General features: G+C 34.3%; 1 protein-coding gene and 1 long non-coding RNA gene across 5 annotated transcripts; one reads left to right on the top strand and one right to left on the bottom strand.

The window, feature by feature from the left end:
• Window positions 1-15,426: 15,426 nt before the first annotated feature.
• LOC115700988 (uncharacterized) lies at window positions 15,427-18,457 on the bottom strand. Of its 2 annotated transcripts, XR_004008479.2 has the most exons (4): window positions 18,264-18,457; window positions 17,582-17,692; window positions 16,634-16,782; window positions 15,427-16,502 (listed from the first exon to the last, which is right to left on the bottom strand). It is a non-coding gene; the product is annotated as an uncharacterized LOC115700988 (long non-coding RNA). The 2 variants fall into 2 exon arrangements; XR_004008476.2 differs by lacking the exon at window positions 18,264-18,457 and having other exon boundaries at window positions 17,582-17,827.
• A 193-nt stretch (window positions 18,458-18,650) lies between these two features.
• On the top strand, window positions 18,651-20,581 carry LOC115700972 (protein RER1B). 3 transcript variants are annotated; one of them, XM_030628654.2, is made up of 4 exons: window positions 18,651-18,794; window positions 19,215-19,588; window positions 19,838-20,018; window positions 20,214-20,581. In XM_030628654.2, the coding sequence occupies exons 2-4, from the start codon at window positions 19,239-19,241 to the stop codon at window positions 20,268-20,270; spliced, it is 588 nt and encodes a 195-aa protein (XP_030484514.1). In that variant the 5' UTR covers window positions 18,651-18,794; window positions 19,215-19,238; the 3' UTR covers window positions 20,271-20,581. The 3 variants fall into 3 exon arrangements, with proteins under 3 accessions (XP_030484514.1, XP_030484521.1, XP_060962755.1); XM_030628661.2 differs by having other exon boundaries at window positions 19,210-19,588; XM_061106772.1 differs by having other exon boundaries at window positions 18,665-18,794; window positions 19,202-19,588.
• The last annotated feature ends 1,534 nt before the right edge of the window (window positions 20,582-22,115 follow it).

Below are 22,115 nucleotides of genomic sequence, written 5' to 3'. Positions count from 1 at the left end.
TTGAGATCATCATGAAGACTTGTATGAACAACAATACTGGTGCAGAGAAAAAAAAAAGTGAGAGTAGCAATGCAGTAAAAACTTGCACCCTCTCATATTGCTAGAAGCTTTATTTATAGGCACAAAATGAGTTTGTTACAAGTAACAGAAAAACAAGTGAAAAGTAAAATTGTTAAGACTAACTAACTTGTACAGACATGTAACTAACTCTTAACTAACTTTAGTGTCAACATCCCCCTCAAGTGAAAAGGGCTTTTAGCCATTTGAAGTTTGGACTTGAGGTGAAGAAATCTGTCAGTGGATAAGGTTTAGTGAGAGCATCTGCAACTTGATCAAAGGCAGGCACATATCAAATTTGAAGTTGTTTGTCCAAGATTTGATCTCTGACAAAATGAAGATCAAGCTCGATATGTTTGGACCTTGCATGAAAAATTAGATTTGCAGCAAGAGCTGTAACACTTTGATTGTCCATCCAAATAATTGGAGAATGAGATTGTGTCATATGCAACTCATTCAAGAGAGAGCCAATCCATTTTATCTCTGCTGCAACAATTTCTAAAGCACGAAACTCACTTTCTATGCTTGACCTTGCCACTACTTGCTGTTTCATAGCAGACCAGGAAACTAAATTTCCACTTAAGAACACTACATAGCCTCCTGTGCTTCTTCTATCATCAATTCAGCTGGCCTAGTCTACATCAGAGTAGCATTCAATCGACACATCTTTTACTGGTTTAAGCAGTAATCCCTCACTAATTGTGCCTTTCAAGTATCTGAGCAGTTTCTTGCATGCTTCCCAGTGCAGGGTGGTGGGAGTTTTGAGAAACTGGTTGAGCTTGTTCACTATATACGCAACATTAGGTCTTGTTAAGCTCAGATACTATAGAGCTCCTATGGTGCTTCTCTACAATGTTGGATCTTCAATAGGATCCCCCTCTGTTAGACTGAGTTTGAGAGTTGAACTAATGAGATTAGGACAAGGTTTAGTTCCCTCCATATTGAGCTTAACTAATAAATCTGTTATGTATTTTGACTGAGACAAATACATATAAGACTCATTTCTTACAATCTTAACACCTAGAAAATAGTGAACCTCCCCCAGATCTTTCAATGAAAAGAATTAGTTCAAATATGTTATAAGCTTGGAAATGAGGCATTGATTTGGACCAGTGACTAATATGTCATCAACATAAACCAGTAGCACAATTTGGGTAGCTCCTGAACCATAAACAAATAGAGATGTATCAGCTCTTGAGGCTTGAAAACCCCACTAAATCAGACTCTGTTTTAACTTTTTATTCCAGGCTCGAGGAGCCTATTTTAAACCATATATATCTCTGTGCAATAAGCACACATGATCTGGGAACTCATCATCTTTAAAGCCTTGAGGTTGTTTCATATACATCACTTCATTCAATGTCCCATTAGAAATGCATTGCTTACATCAAGTTGTGTCACTCTCCAATTGTTAGACACAACTAAGGAGAGCACAGTTCTGATAGTAACAGGTTTGACTACATGGGAAAAAGTTTCTTCATAGTCGATTCTTGGAACTTGCAAGTATCATTTGGCAACTAACCTTGACTTGCACTTGTCTAATGTCCCATGTGCATTTAATTTTACTCTAAAGATCCATTTGTTGCTAATGACTTGCACGCTCAATGTTCACAATTGCAGTAGCATTGGAAACAACAAGAATAGAACCAGAATTAGTGTTACTTGTGTAAAAAGTTGTAGATGGAGACTGAGATATGCGGACATGAGTATTTACCTATTATGTGGTGTTGGATTGAGGTGAGCATGTTCCAGGATAACATGTCTCATTGAAGACAACATTTCTGGCAATGTAAATTCTGCCTTTGCTGTTTTCACATAAGTATCCTTTGTGATAGGATGAGTAGCCCAGGAATAGACACTGTTGAGATCTCATGTTTGTTTTGTGAGAGTTGTATGTCCTTAGATGGGGGAAGCAGGCACAACCAAATGGTTTCATTATGTTGTAGTCAGGTGCTTTCCCAAATAAACATTCAAAGGGACTTATGTGAGATAGAATAGGTGTAGGTAACCTGTTAATGGTGAAGGTTGCTCATGAGAAAGCATGCCACCAATAGGTAAGATCAAGGCCAGCCTGAGCAAGTAGGGTGAGTCCTGTTTCAGTTACATGTCTATGCTTTCTTTCCACTCTCCCATTTTTCTCATGAGTATGGGGACAAGGATGACTGTAGAGAATTCCTTGATATGATAGAAATTTGGCAAAGGGCTTGTATTCACCACCTCCATCTGCTTGGACAACTTTAATTGGTAATTCAAACTGATTTTTCACCATGCTCTTGAATTTAACAAACATGTCAAACGCTTGAGACTTGACAGTTATAGGATAAATCTAATAAAACCTACTGAAATCATCTATGAACAAAATATAATATCTGAAACCATCTTCGGATGGAACATGTGAGGGTCCCCACAAAATCAGTATGAACTAACTCGAGTGGTTGAGTGGCATGGCTATTGAATGAGGGAAATGGTAATTTATGGCTCTTTCCTAATTGACAAGCATTGTAGAATTTTAATGTTTGTATTGTGCCAGAGTGAGGAAGTTGTTTTAACAATCTGTTTAAAGTAGTTTGGCCAGGATGTCCTAGTTTACAGTGCCAATTATTCACATCATTATTGGCATAGGTAATAAAAACTGAGGAGAATCTGAGGACAAACATACATTTTTATTGATGAAATTGGAATTACAAGAATTAAGAGATTCAAAGATCTCATTATTATATTGACACGTGTGTTTACAAGACACTTAGAACTAATCTCAGAATTTTCAAGAAAATATTCTGCAGTGGAGCTTGATGAATAGGAGGCATCACCAAGAGAGTAAAGACCATGCTTACGTTTCCCTTTGAGAAGAAAAACTCCCGTTTGATTATCCTTGACAAAACAATAATGTTTGTAAAATTCAAGAATAACATTGTTATCATCAGTTAACTTGGAAATGCTGACAAGGTTCTTAGTAATTGAAGGTACATGAAGAACATAATTAAGAGCTAAGGAAGATGATGAGGTAAGAGAGGGCAAGAATGTGGAACCTGTTTGGGAAATCATTAATTTCTTACCATCACCAACAACCATGGTTTCAGGACCTGTGTGAGGTGTAGGGTTGTCTAAAAGTGTACCATCAGAGGTGACAAGGTAGGTGGCCCCTGTGTCTGCGAACCATTGGCAATCATCACCAAAGTCTTGAACCATTGTAGTAGCATATGCCATAAGATCATAGTCAAACTCTTGTTTAATGAGATAAGCACGAGGATTGTTGGGGTTAGGCTTTGGAACTTGCAAGTTCTTGTCAAAATGGTAATGACAAACAGGAGCAGTGCGGCTAGCTTTTAAACACACTTGACATATCACTTTGGATGGGGGAAATCTTGAGTACCCTCTACCACGACCTTGAGTTTAATGTGAGCCATCATTTGAGCTAGATCTGTTTTGTGGAATAAGGTCGAGCACCACCTGATCTTCCTGATCCAAAGGCAAGATTGGCTTGTATCCTCATTGTTAGATCATTCATTTGGTGGTGATGTTCTAGCCTGCTTTCATGGGACAGAAGAAGAGCTTGGACTTCTTCAATGGTGAGAGTATCACTTCTTGAAGTGATTCTAGAGACAATCGAGTCAAATTCTGGTCCTAAGCCATTTAAGACTTGAAGAACTAGATCTTAATCCTGGACAGGTGAACCAGCCACCGTGAGAGCATAAAAAATAGACTGAACTTTTTCAATATACTTAGAGATGGATAGGTTACCTTTTTGAACACGGGAGAATTGTCCCTTGAGTTGAAGCAATCTTGCTTTAGTTTGTCTAGAGAATTTTAGTTCTAAGGCATGCCACACAGAGAAAGATGAAGTGTAAGTGGCAACTGAGGCAAGATAACTTCAGACATTGAGGAACGTAGCCAAGAAAGAAGGACTGGTCTTTTTTCTTCCGCTGAGTGTACTGCGGATTAGGATCACCATTGATGAGGTTCCTAGGTGAAGGAAGGTCAATAGACAGAATATCAAATTTAGAGAAGAATAAGAATGAGAATGAAGATAAGATTTTTGGCTTGAAGTCTCAAGACTACCATGTGTTGTTACAATACTTGATGCTAGGGGGCATTCAAAATTTTTTGAAGAAAGAAGTCCGGGATATAATAATTAAACTGTGTGTATTTTTCTAAAATTGTGCTCGAAGACATTGAATGTTGAAGACTTGAAGAGCATGCAAAAAAGTATTCTGGACATTCTTTGCAAATTGGAAACTATTTTCTCACTGGCATATTTTTGACATAATGGTTTACTTGGTGATGTATTTCCTAAAGAAGTGATACTTGGGGCCCCAGTGCACTACATGTGGATGTATCCAATTGAACGAGTCATGTCCGTGTACAAATAATATGTAAAAATTTGTTCTTAACCGGAAGGATCTATTTATGAAGCTTATGCAATTAATGAGGCATTAAGCTTTTGTTCCATGTTCTTCTAGGAAGTTGAAACTCAATTTAACCAACCAGATCGAAATAGTGATGTCGTCTCAAATAAGCCTGAAAGGGTTCTCTGTATTCAAGCATGTTAGTCGACCCATTGGTAAGAGGACCGTCGTGTTTTTTCCAATTTAAGAAAAGCTTAAGGCAGAGTGGTACATTTTGAACAATTGTACTGAAGTGGAGAAGTATATCAAGTAAGATACTTTTTGCATTCTTAATTTACTATTTATGTGTAGTGAGCATATGAATGAGCTACAACTTGGGGGTGATCAAAATATTGACACAGCTCAAGAGAACGAGTTTTCCAGTTGGTTCAAGTCTCAAGTAAGTATTGTTTTCTATTAATTTTGTCATTCAAATTCGATTTGTTGTACTAATATTGATTATATTTTTCACTCAATGATAGATCAATCAACTTTGAGTGAATAACCCTGGGAAAGAATCAGATGAGTTGTATGCCATTGTAAATCTCTCTAATCCAACATGCTATTATTATCCTGCATATATTGTTAACAATGTTAAATTCCTAGTTGAGGATCAAGATGACAATCAAACACCCAAAACAGTGATGTTTTGGTACCTGGAGAAGGTGGTAAAAAATTTTGTGGCATACTCAAACAAGTCTATGAGTTGACTAACTTGAAGGATTATAGTGTTATCATTTTTAGGTGCAAGTGGTGAGACACAAAAGGAAACAAGACAGAAAGTAATAATTTTTTTTCACTAGTGTCTGTGTCGCCCGTCAGTGGTACCAAAATGAACCATTCATACTTGCATCCCAAGCAAATTGATATATTATATTCTCGACCTAAAGAATGGAGTGATTGGAAGCTTGTCAATATTTACACCCCCCATAATGTGTGGGATTTTCCACATGAGGATGATGATGCGACCACGACTATACAAGAAAGAAACTCTTCAAGAATCTAGTTAGTTGTACAACTTTTACAATTGGACAATGTCAAATATGTCCGTGATAATATCAACCCAATTGAAGTGACCAACAGGGACCATGAGTAGCCTGACTGTCAAGATTAATATGATTTCATTATTTATAGTGATGATAAAGACACTAGTGATAGTGATAATGACACTAATGTAACTGTTGATGATGATGATGATGATTATGATGACTTGTAGACTTGAAAGTATTGTAATATTTAAACCCACAGTTAATTAAATCAAATACATGTTCCTTTTGTTAATAGGTTGATTAATTAATTATATCTAGCTTGTATGTCTAAAGTGGCTGATGCAAGTGCAAGCAACAGTAAGAAAAAAAGAGTTAGGGGAAAGTACAAGGGAAAAAATATTGAAGAAAAACTAGCCAAGCAGCTTGCTGGACAAAAGTTGAATTTAAATATCATAAGGGGACTGGGGCTCGATAAACGACTATGACAACAAGTTTAACAATTAAATGAAGTTTGTTGTTCGCAATACCATTTCTATGAAAAGTTCAATTTTGAGGACGTTGACGAACTGGTCATTCAGACTATCTGAGATAGACTAGCGGTAACTTTCAAATTTTTATTGTAATAGATCAAACAAAACTATTGTACAAAAAAAATTATATACGACTTTAATGTTTATTTTTTTCAGACTAAGTTTGATTTCATCTCTTTTTCTAGTAGTGTCTGTCACTCAAAATTGAAAGACACCAGAAGATATGGAATATATGAACAATATTCCATACAGCAGTGTTGTGGGAAGTATCATGTACATTATGATCTGCACTAGACCTGAGTTGTGTCATGAAATGACTGTGATCAATAGGTACATAAGTAAACCTAGAAGAAAATACTGGGAGGCTATCAAATAGATGATGAGATACCTGAAGGGGAACTGAAACCTCGGATTAGTCTACTGCTCTAACACTAAGAAACCTGAAGTGTTAGGGTATCTAAACTCAGTCTATGCATGTGATTTGGATACAAGAAGGTCTCAACTTGGTTTTGTATTCCAAATCAAGGAATGCATAATAAGCTGGAAATAAGCTCCAAACAACAATGACTTTTGTCAATCACTGAGGCTGAATACATGGCTTGCATAAAAGCCATCAAAGAAACTATTTAGCAAAATGGATTAACAAAGGAACTTGGTATAGACCAGAGTTCTATTACAGTGTTTACTACACTTGAGTAAAAATTAGGTGTTCCATGAGAGAACAAAACATATTGATGTTAGGCTACATTTTCTAAGAGATGTCATAAAAATGGTAAGGTGAAACTAGGGGTGAGCGTAAAATCTAGAAAATCAAAAAAACCGTTCAAACCGACCTACCGAACACCGTTGGAACTGAAACCGACGAAATCAAAAACCGAAAAAACCGCTAACGGTTAAAATCGCCATTGGACGGTCGGTTTTTTTTAGTAATAAACCGACCGAAAAAACCAAAACCGACCGTTATATATATATATATATTAATTTATTAAGTTTTTAAACCGGAGAAAGTCTCAGCAGCTAAAACTCCATATGATATGCTTACAAAATCCGTGCCATCAGTCAAGTTCAATCACCGTCTCAAAAGCTTCTCTCATTGGACACTCATGACTACACTTCAAGTACACGCAACTCATGAAGATTACATGTGCAAGGATTAAGGTTCAAGATGGAGAATTGTTAAATGTGTTGACTCCTAATCCTAGCTGGCATTGTTATGAACCTAAACTAGTTGTTAGTTACATGTTAGAGTTGTTAGTGTCCGTTATAGTTAGTTAGAGTTGTTAAATAACTATTATCAACTCATTATACTCGGTCTAAGACCAACTCTTGTACAAATTTGATACACATTCAATAAAGAAACAATTTTTCTTCTTTCTTTGTTTATTTTGTTTATTTGAATAAGAGCTGTGAATTTGGATCAAGCTCAAGCGATTCTCATCAAGTCTCTGTTGACAACAATATTGTCTCTCCCTACGGACGTTGCTTTGTGAGGCACGGACAAGTCTTGTTTTCAAATTGTGGGATGTGTCTATAGTAAGTTTTTATTTTTATGATTTTTTTTTAGTTTATTTATTAGTTTTGTGTTTTAATTGTTTTCTTCAATAATGGTGGGTTCGCACCAGATTGTTGTTGATTTGGAAAGAGATGGTATATATATATTATATATATATATATGTTTTTGACTTCTATTGGGTTATTGATGTCTCATCGAGTGATCCCATTCGGCCCGAATCTCTATTGGCCTATGTTTATTCCATTCTTCAATAATGATCATATAATTAATCTTGTTATTTTTCTTATTTATTATTAGAATAATTAATGAGATTGTTTAAATTTTGGATACATCGTGACACTCCTATTATATATTACTTCTTATAATTTAATTCAAATTTGGGTTGAGTGTTTTGTTTTTGTTTTTTTTTTTGGGTTAAAAAAACGCATGGGGTTATTGAGTTTAGTAGAGTGTACGGATTTATGATATGATGAGGAGGAATGGGGTTGGTTTTTAAATTTATGTAGTTGAGATTGTTGTTGTGGGTCAAGTGGGAGCACCTGCAGGATCGGGGTTTGGGCGACGTACGTAACCTAATCGAAGATATTTTCAGAATTTTATGTCCACTTCTACTTGGAGTCTTCTAGTACTTGGATATGCCATTCAAATTTATGACTGGTAGTATGGTGCCAAACCATATATATATATATATATATAAATACCTTATTAGATGAGTAGATTACGTATGCCTATGGAAATTGGAAGCTACACAGTACACATGTTCATGTGACATGCATATAATGAAAGATTCCCTTTACCTTTTGTTTTCAACTACAAATGTTTTGATAATATAAAAGATTTATTACAATAAATATGAAATAGAAATATTAGATTTTATATCAATGTATCTTCATATATTTATTTGAGGAGACACGTAATAATTGTAAGTAAGTAAGCCAGCTTCCATGAATCATAAATACTAAAACAACAGTACTACTTGCTTTCTCTTTATAGATGAGATGAGTTTGATATCCAAATATATATTGATGGGACGTTTCAAGCTCCAAATTCATTTAATATATAAAATCTAATATATATATATATATATATATAATTTAAGTGAGAGAAGGATATGCTCAAGCCCACACATGTTCTTCTTAAATAATAATAGTAATAATGGTGAAGGGCATCATCTTCTTCCTTTCGGCGATTTGGCTTGTAAGGCTAATTATTGGGCGGACATCATATGATACCCTTCTGAATCTTTATGAATGAACGAAGCGTGGCATATATGGTCTATGGCCCTAGCTAAGCTAGCTATATAGCCTATAGTACATACAGATAACATATACATATATTATATATATATATTATTGATTAATTAAAGTTCAAAGAGTCAGGACCCCATATCTCATGTAGGGTCAGGGCTACTATATATTAACAATGTATATTATTAAGAGTAACATGCACACCATGTAAATTATACGTATTCAAATAGTTATTAATTCAACTAAGAAGAGAATAAGCTAATAATTGAATATTATATAAAAATGACGTTATTGTGCTGCAAGAAAATTGGGAAATTAAGAAACAATGATGAATGTCACAAACCCTATGTCAATGGAGGACTATAATAATTAATTAATAAAGGCAATAATGAAATGGTAATTATGATAAAATAATATCAAAAGAAAGAGTGAAACCAACAAGGAAAAGAAGCAAACCACACGTCCAAAAAAATAAAAAATAAAAATAGAAAAAGAAATCCAAAGGCAGTAAAGAAAAGTGGTAAAGTGGATATAGAAAATATATTGTTTATAGATTTTTGTTAGATGATTCGTGGGTACAACTTTTTTGTCAGCTTCAACTACAAGGCAAGCTTAAATCACGGAGTTTTTTTTTCTTTCTAAGATTCCGATACTCCATATATCTTATTAGATTGGATAAAATAATTAAGGTAACTATAATTTTGGAGGTCCCTCTTACTTAGGTTGTGTAATTAATACTTGGACTCATATCATTAATCATGCTAATTTTGGTGCGGAAATTATGCACAATAAACAAATGGTTAAAACTTCCATATTAATTAGTATATATGTGATTAGTTATTGAAGAAAAGTAATATTGGAGCAATGCCAAACTATAATAATAAAAATTAATTTTAGTAATGTTGAGTTGATTCTCGCTTCATTCGTTTATTGGGAATATTAATCAGAGCTTTGTAATGTTAGGAGTGTCAATAGACTCAATACAGAGTAGTCTTTGCTATGACAAACTCTATTATCCAGTGGCCAGGATAGGCTGATTGAATTTGAGACCTTTTCTTTAATAATAAAAATGAAAAATAAATGTTAACTTTAGTATTTCTATAATTACATAATTTTTTTGTTCTATATTTCAATATATTAATAATTAACACAATATATTTATTACTTAATTACCTAGGCAAGATCGATTATTAAGTGAAAGGCTTCAGGCTCGAAGGGATTCGTGTTCTAAATTATTTTCTCTCTCTCTCTCTCTCTCTCTCTCTCTCTCTCTCTCTCTCTCTCTCTCTCTTTCTTAATTTTTAAATGTTTTTTGTTGTTCACGTTTTTCACCAAGAACATATGTGTCACCACCGATTATAGCCCATATTGCTTTTGAGCCCGCAAATGGCCCGATAGCCATGAGCCCAATTACCTCTCATGACAATCTCTCTCTTTTAAAATCACACCAAATATAACATTTATTAAATTACTAAAAACACATATACAAGTTTTTTTAAAATCACACCAAATATAGCATATGTCCAATTACCAAAACCTCAGGAGTTAGAGCTTAGTAGCTACTAGGTGTAATATAAACACCATAAATTAAGATTATTCGCGGTGCGATTGGTGTAATTTTTAACTATTTTTTAAACCAACCAGCACATAGAGTTTTTCTAATTTTCCAAACCGCACTCGCACCGCAAAAAATAGTGCGGTGCAGTACGGTGCGATTTTCTGCAATTTGAACTATCACTAAATCATTAAACTATCACAAATACCACAAAGTTTGAACAACATTTGTCAAAAATATCATAAGCCTTGAAAATAAATATGAAAAAAATTTCAAGTTTCAACAATACAATAATTAGTAGGCTTTAGACTGGGCCTTCACATATTGGACCTAAATAAATGTAAAAATTAGTATTTTATAATATGCGGTGTGGTGCGGTTTGAACCGCATATTAACAATTCAAAACTGCTAACCGCACCATGCAGTTTAGAAAAAATTCAAACCGCGACCGCACTGCAAAGAATTTTAAATTGTATTTTTTTTTTTTTGCGATGCGGGCAGTTTGAGCAGTTTGATGAACATCCCTATCATAAATTACTCACACATAAGCAATGCTGGACAAATATACACATACACACAAGTTTCATTTTTTTGATAAAATCACACCAAACATGTGATTTATTCAATTACCAAATGGAAATTTAATTTTCCATGGTTAGTATTGGTTAAAACTAATAACCAAAATTAAAGTATGTCAAAATTAGTAGGGTGGGTCAACTTTTCATTATACTCGAAATTAACCTTCCCATTTCAAACACTCAGTCTATCTCTCTCTCTCTTCTTTCTCTTTCCCTCTATGTCGTTCTCTCTCTTTCCCTCTCGCGGTTTCTTACCTAACCCACCGTTGAACCACTGTGGCAACCAAATCCATCACCGTCGTACCACTATGCCAACCCAAACTATCAGTCGATTACCCACAAAACCGAAATCAAACACCTCAGAGACCTATGAATCCCTCGTGCGACGGACGACTCACATCGAAGCAAGAAATTATAATACCCACAATCGTCGGACTACTCACAACTCTCGATTCACCACCAATCATCGTTTAAACGAATAAGATGTTAAGTGTGAGTCTTAGTTAATTGTTTTGGTATGTTTTGTAATATTTAGTGTTTGAAAATGTTTGGTAATTTTTTTTGTGTGATTTTTAGTGATAAAGATTCAATTTCGCTTTGTGTACAGTGGAATGTAGGTTTTGGTTAGATTTCTTATATTTTTAGCACAGGAAAAACTAAATTTGTGATAATGGTGGTCAATTTTGCATTTCTGTGGTTTTTTTTTTGGGTTTTGTAGTGGTCTGATGGTGTCCGATATAGGTCTGATTGTCCCTTATTCAGAAATGCAATTGTAGGTTAGATATAACTCGGACGATAAGGTACGATGTTGTTCGATAAGGGTATGATAGTCCTAGGTTGGAATAATATTCAGAAATACAATTGCAGGTTAGATATAACTAGGTTGAAGATAATAGTCTGATATATTGTACGATACTGGGCTTCATAGTGTTTTAGTTTTTATTTTGGTTATAGGTACGACATGGTATGATAGTCTTATTTTCTTTAGTTTATGATTTATAGGGACGATACAGGTCCTTTGGTTGAACGATAATATGGTATAATTGCATACTCTTGCGCGCGCGGAAGTGGGCATATGGTCGAGACACGAGGCTGCATGCAGCCTCCACGGGCAAGGGATCTCGGTCAGGTGGGGGGGGGGGAAGCCTCGGACACGCCCTTGTCTGAAGGGATTTTGTCCGAGCGAGCCGCACATGACACAATCGTGTTCCCCCATGCGCGCGCGTAGGCATGCACCCTTAGATATTTTGTTTTCAAACTTTAAAAAATCATAACTAATTCATAAAAGTCCAAATTAAGTTCCGTAAAAGCTTAAATTTATTAAGTTTTCCTCTACTTTTCAAGAAAAATAATTTTTGAATGAAATACAAAAAATTATTATCAAAAATTGTGATTTCTATACAATCATCAAATATGCACATAAACCAACATGAACATATCCAAATTAACACAAATATCGTTTTAAATCCATATTTCATGAAAGTAAATCATTACCATGGTTCTGATACCAGTAGTTGGGGATTATTTTACCAGGATCTAGATTTACTACCATGTATGTTATTTAACATCCTAAATATGAATCTCTAAAATAATAGAATTTAAACACATAAAATGTTTAAGAAACTTTACATTAGTTGTAGTGGAATTAAATGACTCCTTCCACTCAAATCTCTAACCCTTGTATCCTTTCTGTAGCAGAGTATCACCAAGATCTGAGCCCCATTCTCCTTCAATTAATTGAATTCTTTACAATCTTACACACTATGATTGAGTACCAACTTGCTATGCGTGGGCATGTACTCTATCACTATAGGGTTCGAAATTAGAGAGAGAGAGAGAGAGAGAGAGAGAGAGAGAGAGAGAGAGAGAGAGAGAGAGAGAGAGAGAGAGAGAGAGAGAGAGAGAGAGAGAGAGAGAGATTCAAAATTGGAGAGAGATAAAGGCTCAAAATTTGACTGAAGGCTAGTGAATGCTAAAGCTTCACCCACTGTCAATTTTGAGTCCCTCACTATCTATTTATAGGAATCCTTCTAGGTTCAAGTTTGAATTATTTGACATTTAAAAAATTGATAAGTAAATGGTAAAATCAAGCTTAAGTGGCCGATCATAGGATGTGGGCCCACCACTTAAAATTTTATCATTTTTCAACTATTTATCCTATTTTTTCACAAATGATATATTTTCCTATTCAACCACTTAAATGCCAAAACTATTTATTTAATAATTAAAATTAATTATTAAATAAAATTGCCATTTAATATATTTATTAATCAGACTTAATAAAGTCTCTTAATTATCAAATAAATCCTAAAATCTATTTTCTTCACAATTAAGCTCTAGCTTAGTGAAAATTCATAAATAAGACATAGTCTAAATTTAAAATTATAATTAATTAATTAAAATCAATTAACTGAGTCTTACAAGCAGTATTATCTCAACTAGTATGGGGACCATGGGCCTATATAACCGAGCTTTCAATAAGCAGATCTAGAATTTACCAAGTAAATTCCCTAACTTATTAATTCCTCCTTACACCACTATAGATTTAGAATTGCACTCTCAATTATATAGAACGCTCTATATGTTCAACGATATAGATATGCTATGAAAATTTAACTATCGTTCTAATTCCAATAATCAAAGATCCTCTATAGATGATTTACAACGAGTAGGGACAAATTTACTGTTTCACCCCTCAATGTATTTTATCCTTAAAACACTTAACTTCCTATAAATGATATTTCAGTAAACAAATATAATCACTGAAATAAGAGCTCTTCTATTTATCTCTATTAAGCCAAGCTCGAAGGAAATCATCGTTTCACTCGTATATCCAGATAAAACCTATAGATTCCATGTCTATGTTTAGCGCTCCCACTCAATTGTACTATCATGTTCCTAAGCTATACGTGTGACCCGAACCAAATGGTAAGCTTTGACTAATAACTTAAAAAATACAAATAACACTCTTGAGATCGAACCTAACCATGTCAAGATTAAGATCTTTTGATCTAAGATCAACCAGTGATATTGACTTAGAAAGATACAACGGTAAGATTATAATATATTTACCAAGATCAATATCAATCTCAGTCCAATGTATACTCCATACATCTGATACTAGCATACTTTGTCAATGTCCTGGAAAGAACATAACACTTATCCAAGGTGTAAGTAAGCTTTATCGCTGACTATCACATCAGTGTAAATCCAGTGCACTGATGAATCATGGGACATTAACTTTTGAAGCATATAATCACAATTACCTTCCATTGTGTTGACATCACTGTAATTGTGAATAACTATATGTTTTGGACTTAACAAAAATTGTATACATTAAAGCATAAACATGAAAACTACATGTAAACATAAATGACTTCTAATCTTTTATTGATAACAAATCAGATTATATTGAAATGGATTTTATTTAGGGTATAAAATCCCAACAGTAAGCACATATGCATATCATTATACTAATCTTACCTCGTTTCTGTGTTCAGGTGTGCCGGCCAACCTGAATGGAACAATTGCTCGACGATTTATAGTAAATCACATTATTCGCAAAACGGATGAGTGATACGCTAAATCACTTTTCAGGGACTTAAACTTGAAACTAAAAGTTTTCCTATCTATGGATAATATGGCAATACCCTAGATATCGTAAAAATAGGAAAAACTAGGGTTCCCTAAAATGCCCCAGCCAGAATTTCGGTTTTGTGGGGTTTCTTGGGGACCAACCGGTCGACCGGTTCTTACAGGTCCCCCTGAACCGAAATTTTAGTTTAGTGCAGGAAACACACAAAATCACCCCACAACCTCATATCAACCCCAAATCACACCAAACTTTCCAAACCTGCTAAATACACGATAATGAACCTAATCCATGCAATAAAACACCCCAAGACATCTAGAATCACAAACCACCATTAGAGAGCAAAGCTTGAGTTCATGAACTTAAACCTTGCTCAAACAACACCACAACCCATATATCTAGCTCAAATGGTCCTAATTATCCATAATTTAACCCCAAAAAAACAAAAACCAACACTATTGAAAGCTACAGAACCCCAACTCACAAAATCATGCAAAATACTCAATTATGAACATAAGAAAACCAAAGGGAAAAGTGATAAGGCTCTTACCTTCAATGGATACACCAAGAACTAGCTAAGATCCTCTGAATGAAACTGTTAAAATCCTAGGTCCTGCTGGTTTTAAAGAGAGCTCGAGAGAAAGAGAGAGGAGGTGTTGGATTTTTTAGTATTTTTTTTTCTCATTTGAATAAATGAATTAATAAATTGTATTATCTAACTAATAATAACATCAAAATGAATCAGATTAAGGTTTTATCTAACTCACTAAAGGACAAAAGTATAAAAGGCTAAAAAGATCATTTTGCCTTTACACGCACCAACAAGCACACTTATCACTTAGGGGTATTTTGATCATTTCTAAACCTCAAATAATTCCTGACATTCCCAATGTCTAACTAAATTGCCCCGCTACTACTAAAATACTAAGATGTGATTCTATTGGCCAAACGTCGCGTTCTAATGTTGTCGATCACAAAATATGTAAAAATATAAAATTCCATATATGCCATGAATAATACACCCTGAATTCAAATAAATCTCCATAAAATAATAAATCAAAATTAATATTCTAGTTTCATAATTAAGCCCTAATTATCTGCTAATTTCCATAACAAAATTAAGCGATCTTTACAACACCACTGCAATTCTGACAACGCCACCCTCAATTGGAAATACAAAACTTCTGAAAGGTCATCGAATCTTTGATAGTCACACAACCTGTCAAAGAAAGGCAACAAACGGTTGAAAAGAAAAAAAAAAGGCCATGGAATCCCAAGAAAGGACCAAGAGGTCCTTGTGCGTACAAACACAAATACAAACACCCACACCCGACTAGAGCCACACCAAAGCCCAAGGAAGGCTGACGGAGCTCTGGTTAGAAAGTCAAAGAAAGAACTCACGGGTAGAGATAGGGATGAAACCCTGAAAAAAGAAAGGAAAAGTTTTACTACAACATAAGATACCTTAACATTAATATAATTTATGAAGCTATTTTATAAACCATTTTTTTTTTAAATTTTATAAATGATTAAAAAATTTGAAATTAGATTTTTGTAAAATTAAATTTTATTTCAAATTTTTAACATAAAAATGGAAATAAAATTTTAGGCACAATCCAATTCTTTGTAACATAGCAGTAAGAAAATATGGTTGGATTGTAGAATCCGATCCTCCCTGAAAATTTGTCAGGATTATTGGAAAAGAAAGTAATCCCCTTTCCATGTATTTGAACATGAGATGAAATATCCCTTCATGTCAAAATTTAAACTAAAGAAAAATCAAATAAAAAAGAGACATGAAACTCATGTTAAAAAATTTTTGGTGCTTTTTCTAGTAGGATATTATCTGGGAGAACCAATTCTAGGGATGTTTCACCTAGAATTGAATCACATCACGGTCCTCATCTCGACTCGACCAGCAAACTTCTTGCAGAGAACCTTCTCAAACTCAATCTTCTTAAAAGGTTTGGCATTCTCAGCTGCATGGACTTGTACAAGGTTAGTATAATTGGTGGCTGACTGGGAAAATGAACTTTGCTGGATTACCTCCCCATACCTGACATGACATGACATGGATTAGTGTTTTCATCAAATGAAAATTAACCCTTTAGAACTATCACGAGTATTAGTTTAGTTATTCATATTAGGTTAGGCATCAACGTTGTAAAATTAGATAGACAAACATACCTCTCTTGCAGGGATCCTTGTATTTTGTCTGACTAGAGCTTCTGGAGGAACCGACCATGCCATTCTTCTCCACAACAACTCCATTAAGCCTCATCCTCAATAGTGCAGTTGTGTAAGACAACACTATGACCTACCCAGCTCACATATACCTAAGCAGAACCAATAGCAATTAGGTGTTTAAGACTAGTAACATTAAAAACATATTCTTTGAAGAATTGCACAAATAAAATTAAGGCTCATCTAGCCTATCCATCTAGATCAAAGTTAAAAACCAAAAAAAGAAATGAAATAGTTCCTGGACGGAGTTTGAGGAAGAAAACTCAAAAGATTGCTGATTTTGAAACAATTACAAAAGAGAGGGGAAGAACATTAAAGGCGGGATGATCTGGACATCCTTAAGAAAACATAAAGGTCGAGAAATTAATTCTAAAGAATGTAATGTCATATTAGATATTAGAGTTAGTACACAAATAAAATATCATATAAGATGAATGAACTACTTTCTCAAAGTTAATTAATTTTGAGATTGAGCATCATGTATTTTATAATTTTAATACGGTATTAGAGTCAAATAAAAAACTTTCATTATCTCCCCTTTAATCTTTATTTGAGACTTTTCGGCCAATGTGTGTCAATTGTCAATAGTAGGATCTTTGACCTATTTCAAAAATCCACAAATTTCTTGACAGTGTACACCTACATACTTCCCGATTTGGTATTGTGGGATTCTTTCAAATATCATGTTTGGTTATGTGAACTCTTAAAGGTCGTTTGTTATACCCACATTTTTAGGTTCAAGCGTGAGGAAAGTGTATTAGAGTCAGTCACATATTGTTAATGTGTAGAAGTAGAGCTTACTCCTCTCATAGTCAATTAGTTTTAAGATGAAATTCATATATCTTATCCTAAATTCTAATAGATGTTATTAACTCTCAGACACATCCATACCAAATAGACTACTCTCTTCCCACCCAATGATTGGGGCACTTGGTGCAACAAATGCCTCTATCGACCCCTGAGCTTTATCAAACACATTCATCAAAGTCCGGCACCTAAACACTGCGAGTGAAGATAGTAAAAATTAGTAGTGCGGCAAGGAAAAAACAAGCAAATGCCAGTAAATCACAAAGAACAGTGCCCAGACTCTGAGAGTGAAGATAGTAAAGAACAAAATTTCGGCCTCACTGCACAAAAGTTAAACAAAGACGAGTATGAAAGAAATGCTGGAGTCACATTACAGTTGACAAGAAACTAAAAATGCGCCGGTAAATCATAAAGTTCAAGCGTGGGTTTTTGCTCGAAAAGAACCCACTGTTGCTAACAGAAAACATTGAAAGAATAAGCTATATCTAACTATAAAACAATACAACCTCCCCCCAAGAAAAGAGAGAAAAAAAATGCTTAACTCGAAGAAAAATTAAACAATCACTTCATCAATGAAAATTTGGCTTCCGACTCAAATTTAATCCTTCAATTGAAACTCGAACTAATGAAAATTTATGGACATTATCACTAAAGGAAATGAGTCCACAAATACAATTAACATTTTGTTTCATACGTTGATTCAATAAATAAAACATAAAACACCACAAATTGGAAGGGGATCTTGGGTTAAAGAGATAGAGTGAACCAAGGCGATCAATTGGCTGGCCAGTCTCTGTTATCCAAAATCCAATAGTGTATATTGCTCTCCCTAGGGTTCCCATCTTCTTCTTCTTCTTCCTTCACCACAAAATTTCTTGCTCCTTCACATACCCAGAAAGAAGTAGGATCTATTGGGGTTTTTGGAAATTCAATTAAGATCTCACAGTTCAAGTTCAGTGGCATTTCTTTTTTCACCAACTCACAGTTCAGTGTTTTGTTTGGAAATCCCAAACCAAACCCCTGGAGAGGGCAATTTCGGGTTTTCAGTCTTTAATAGAAACAACATCACTTTGACAAATTGGGTAATAAACGGTGCGTTTTGCTATTCCAAATGAAAATGACTACCTTACCAGCGAAGTTTTGATATTTTCTCGGAAAGTTGATTGGGAACTGGGAAATTTTCAAAATAGTCACAAATTAAATAATCGTTACAATAAAAACCTCGTTCTTCGACCTAGAATCAATTTCGACTTCGAAAACTTTGTTCGCTGACCCTAATTTTCTGTATATTCTCAAGGTGAGTTCTCAATTTCTTTAAATTTGTTTGACTGTGTATTCTTTACCTGAGCATGTAATGATTCAGATCTATTGACGAAACCCTAGGTTTCTACTCCTTTTTTATTTATTTATTTTATAATCATGGTGTGGTGTGAAATTTTCTAGAGGCATACTTAAACATAGTTTGATCAAACTTGTATGTGTTTAATCTTGAAATAAATTGTAAGGTTTTTAATGTTTAATTTTAGTCAATTAAGCCCTAAAAAAACTCCGTGGCCTGCTCTGATGTGTCGGTTGCAAAACTGGTAGTTTTATCGAGAATGTTTTTCTAATTTTTGCGTTACTATTTTCTCGGGAAACAAACAGCGCGTAATATCTATTAAACCGGTGTTTTAAAATAATTCAGCTACACTATTAATCTTATATAATTTTAGTGCAGTACATATAGTTTAGAGGACATTTCATGGAAGGAGTGGAGGGCAATGCTGCCTCTGATTCGGTGCCTCTTGCCAAGTGGAGAAACGATTTTTCGAGGGCATTTCAATACTATTTGGATCGATCTACACCTCATCCTGTACATAGGTGGCTGGGGACTCTTGCTGTAGCAGCGATTTATATGCTTCGAGTCTACTACCTTCAAGGATTTTACATAGTATCCTACGGCCTAGGAATCTATATACTGAATCTATTGATTGGTTTCTTGTCACCAAAGGTTGATCCTGAGCTAGAGGTTTTGGATGGCGCTTCATTGCCAACCAAAGGTTCAGACGAGTTTAAGCCATTCATTCGCCGTCTGCCTGAGTTCAAGTTTTGGTAATCTGAAACTTCTTATTATAATTTGTTACACTAATCATTTTGCATTCTTTATTGGATTAAATATATTGAGGGACTAGCTCGATTTGCCATAATCTTTGATCATTACGTGTTAAACCTTTCATTAGCAATTTCGAGAAATTCTTCTTGAGAATGAGGATGTTGCCCTTTGTCGCTTCTTGGCTCATCCTCCAACGTAGAATTTACATGTTTGTGTTACTATGAGATCTCTTATTTTTGTGTTTTCAGGTATGCTATTACAAAGGCTTTCTGTGTAGCCTTTCTGATGACTTTCTTTTCTGTGTTTGATGTCCCTGTTTTCTGGCCTATACTTCTTTGTTACTGGATTGTTCTGTTTGTCCTCACGATGAAGCGCCAAATCATGCACATGATTAAGTATAAATATATCCCATTCAGCTTTGGAAAGCAGGTTAGTGCTTCTCTTTCTGGGTGATATGGTATCCATTCACCGTCAATTTCATATCTAATGCATAACAACGACTTTTTTGGGGTTTAGTTTAGTATTGTTTTTATTTGTGGAGTTTATTGATATTGCTTACTGAGGTCATGTTGTTCACCATCTTAGTATCATATTTTTACACGTTCTCATCTTGGTTGTCGGCAGAAGTACACTGGGAAGCAGTCCGGTGCCAGTAGCAGCGGCATCAAGGATAGGGACTGAAACTTGTTTGCTTTGACATTTAGGGGAGAAAGAGAAGAAGTGTAGCGCTTGAATTGTTGTTCATTAATATTTGTTTCTACGAATACATGTTCCTGCTTATATTTGTTGAAGATTCCTCTGTTTGGAATTGTTTCACAATACCAGTGTGGATCAATAGGAATAATTCAATAGCCAAAGAAGAAATTGGGGATGATATTTTCCTGTCCTGTAGTTCTTCTGTTATTCCTGGAGCTTATTATCATAGGACCACGATTTAACTCCTTTCATATGATTTTCAATTCCGCAGGGCTAGTAAGATGTGGTTAGATTAATCTTTCTTGTTTTTATATTGTCACATCTTTGTTTGCATATAATCACTCACATCATTGTTTGCATATAAAGTCCAGTGTCATAAGCAGTATTAAATATCTTTTGGGTACTAGTTATGTATTCTCCTATTTTCACTCCTTCCTCTTCATTCTTCTACCTTCACTTAAAACAAGAATTTATAGGTGACGAGCACATTTGTGCAAAGATTTATTGGTTTTCTTTATAATATTTTTGAATCTTGAAATCGGAATTTTATAAAAAACGATGGTCCTATGAAAATGTGATTCTTTTAGACGCAAAAAATAATGCTAAAAGGATGGTCTCATAATTAATTATAGGGAGCAAAATAATGATTTGCATACTATCAAAACTCAACTTTAAAAGTGAAAATTATCCATTCATATTCAATTTTTTTTAAAATGTGGCATTTTTGGAGATCTGTATGGAAAGAACGCGTTGTTGCATCCATTTGAACATTCACAATCAACTTTTGATAGATAAAGCTATAGTAAAATGTCAATTTGCACCTTTATAACCCATAGTCTAATAAAAAGTTTTGATGAAACTCCCAAGAAGATCATCATTGAGCATCATTTTTGCCTCTTAAAGCGAAGTTCTAATGGAACCATCATGCCAGATCATTGTGCATCGTTACAACATTGTTATTGGTCTCCTAGAATCAAATTTTGATGGAAACATCTTAGGGTTGCATATATCCATTAGGGCTGGCAATATAGGTCAAGGCATGATGACACAACGCAAAAATGACACAAAATAAATAGGTTTGGATACCATGTTTAGTAATCGTATCGTTTCGTGTCGTATCATAGTCGTGTCAGCAAATTTAATAATTATATTGACATGATAACAAAGAAATAATTTCCATAGGATTCATAATTTCGTGTTTATCTTTATAATCATTTCATAATCGTCTTATCGTATAGTGTGACCTCTTAATTAATCGTGGCATGTTTGTATTTTAATTTTTGACGCGTTTAATAAACGTTGTGTATTGTGTCATAAACGTATTAACATAAATACGACATCATAATATGAATTGTCAGCCTTAACATCCATAGGTTTTGTTATCTTACTCTTTCTCAAAATAAATAAATAAATAAATAACTTGTTTTTGCTTCTAAAGTCAAGTTTTTTTTTCGATGTATTCAAAATGAACTTTTGATAGATAGAACCATCGTAATGTATCATTCTGCATTGTGTTATAGCATAGCCTTTTTACCTTCTAAATCACGTTTCAATGGAACTATCGCAAGAATATTGTTGTCCATTGTTTTCGGCCCTTAAATCTAGTTTTGGTGAAGCATCATGACACTATCTTTATGCATCATTATCTGAAATTGAGTTTTGATGGAAACACCATACTATTATTGTGCATCATCATAGCATAATTTTTTTCCACTATAATAAAGTTTTGATGGAATCATCGTGACAAGAATCATAGGGTTTCATCTCAAAATCAATTGGTAATAAGTAGAGTAGTCCATATTCTTATATATGGCTAAATATTTTTACATT

Source organism: Cannabis sativa, chromosome X (genome assembly GCF_029168945.1).
Source record: "Cannabis sativa cultivar Pink pepper isolate KNU-18-1 chromosome X, ASM2916894v1, whole genome shotgun sequence".
In the NCBI taxonomy this organism is placed as follows: Eukaryota; Viridiplantae; Streptophyta; class Magnoliopsida; order Rosales; family Cannabaceae; genus Cannabis; species Cannabis sativa.
The sequence above is the reverse complement of the archived record's forward strand: the minus strand, read 5'-3'. Positions and strand labels throughout refer to the sequence as shown.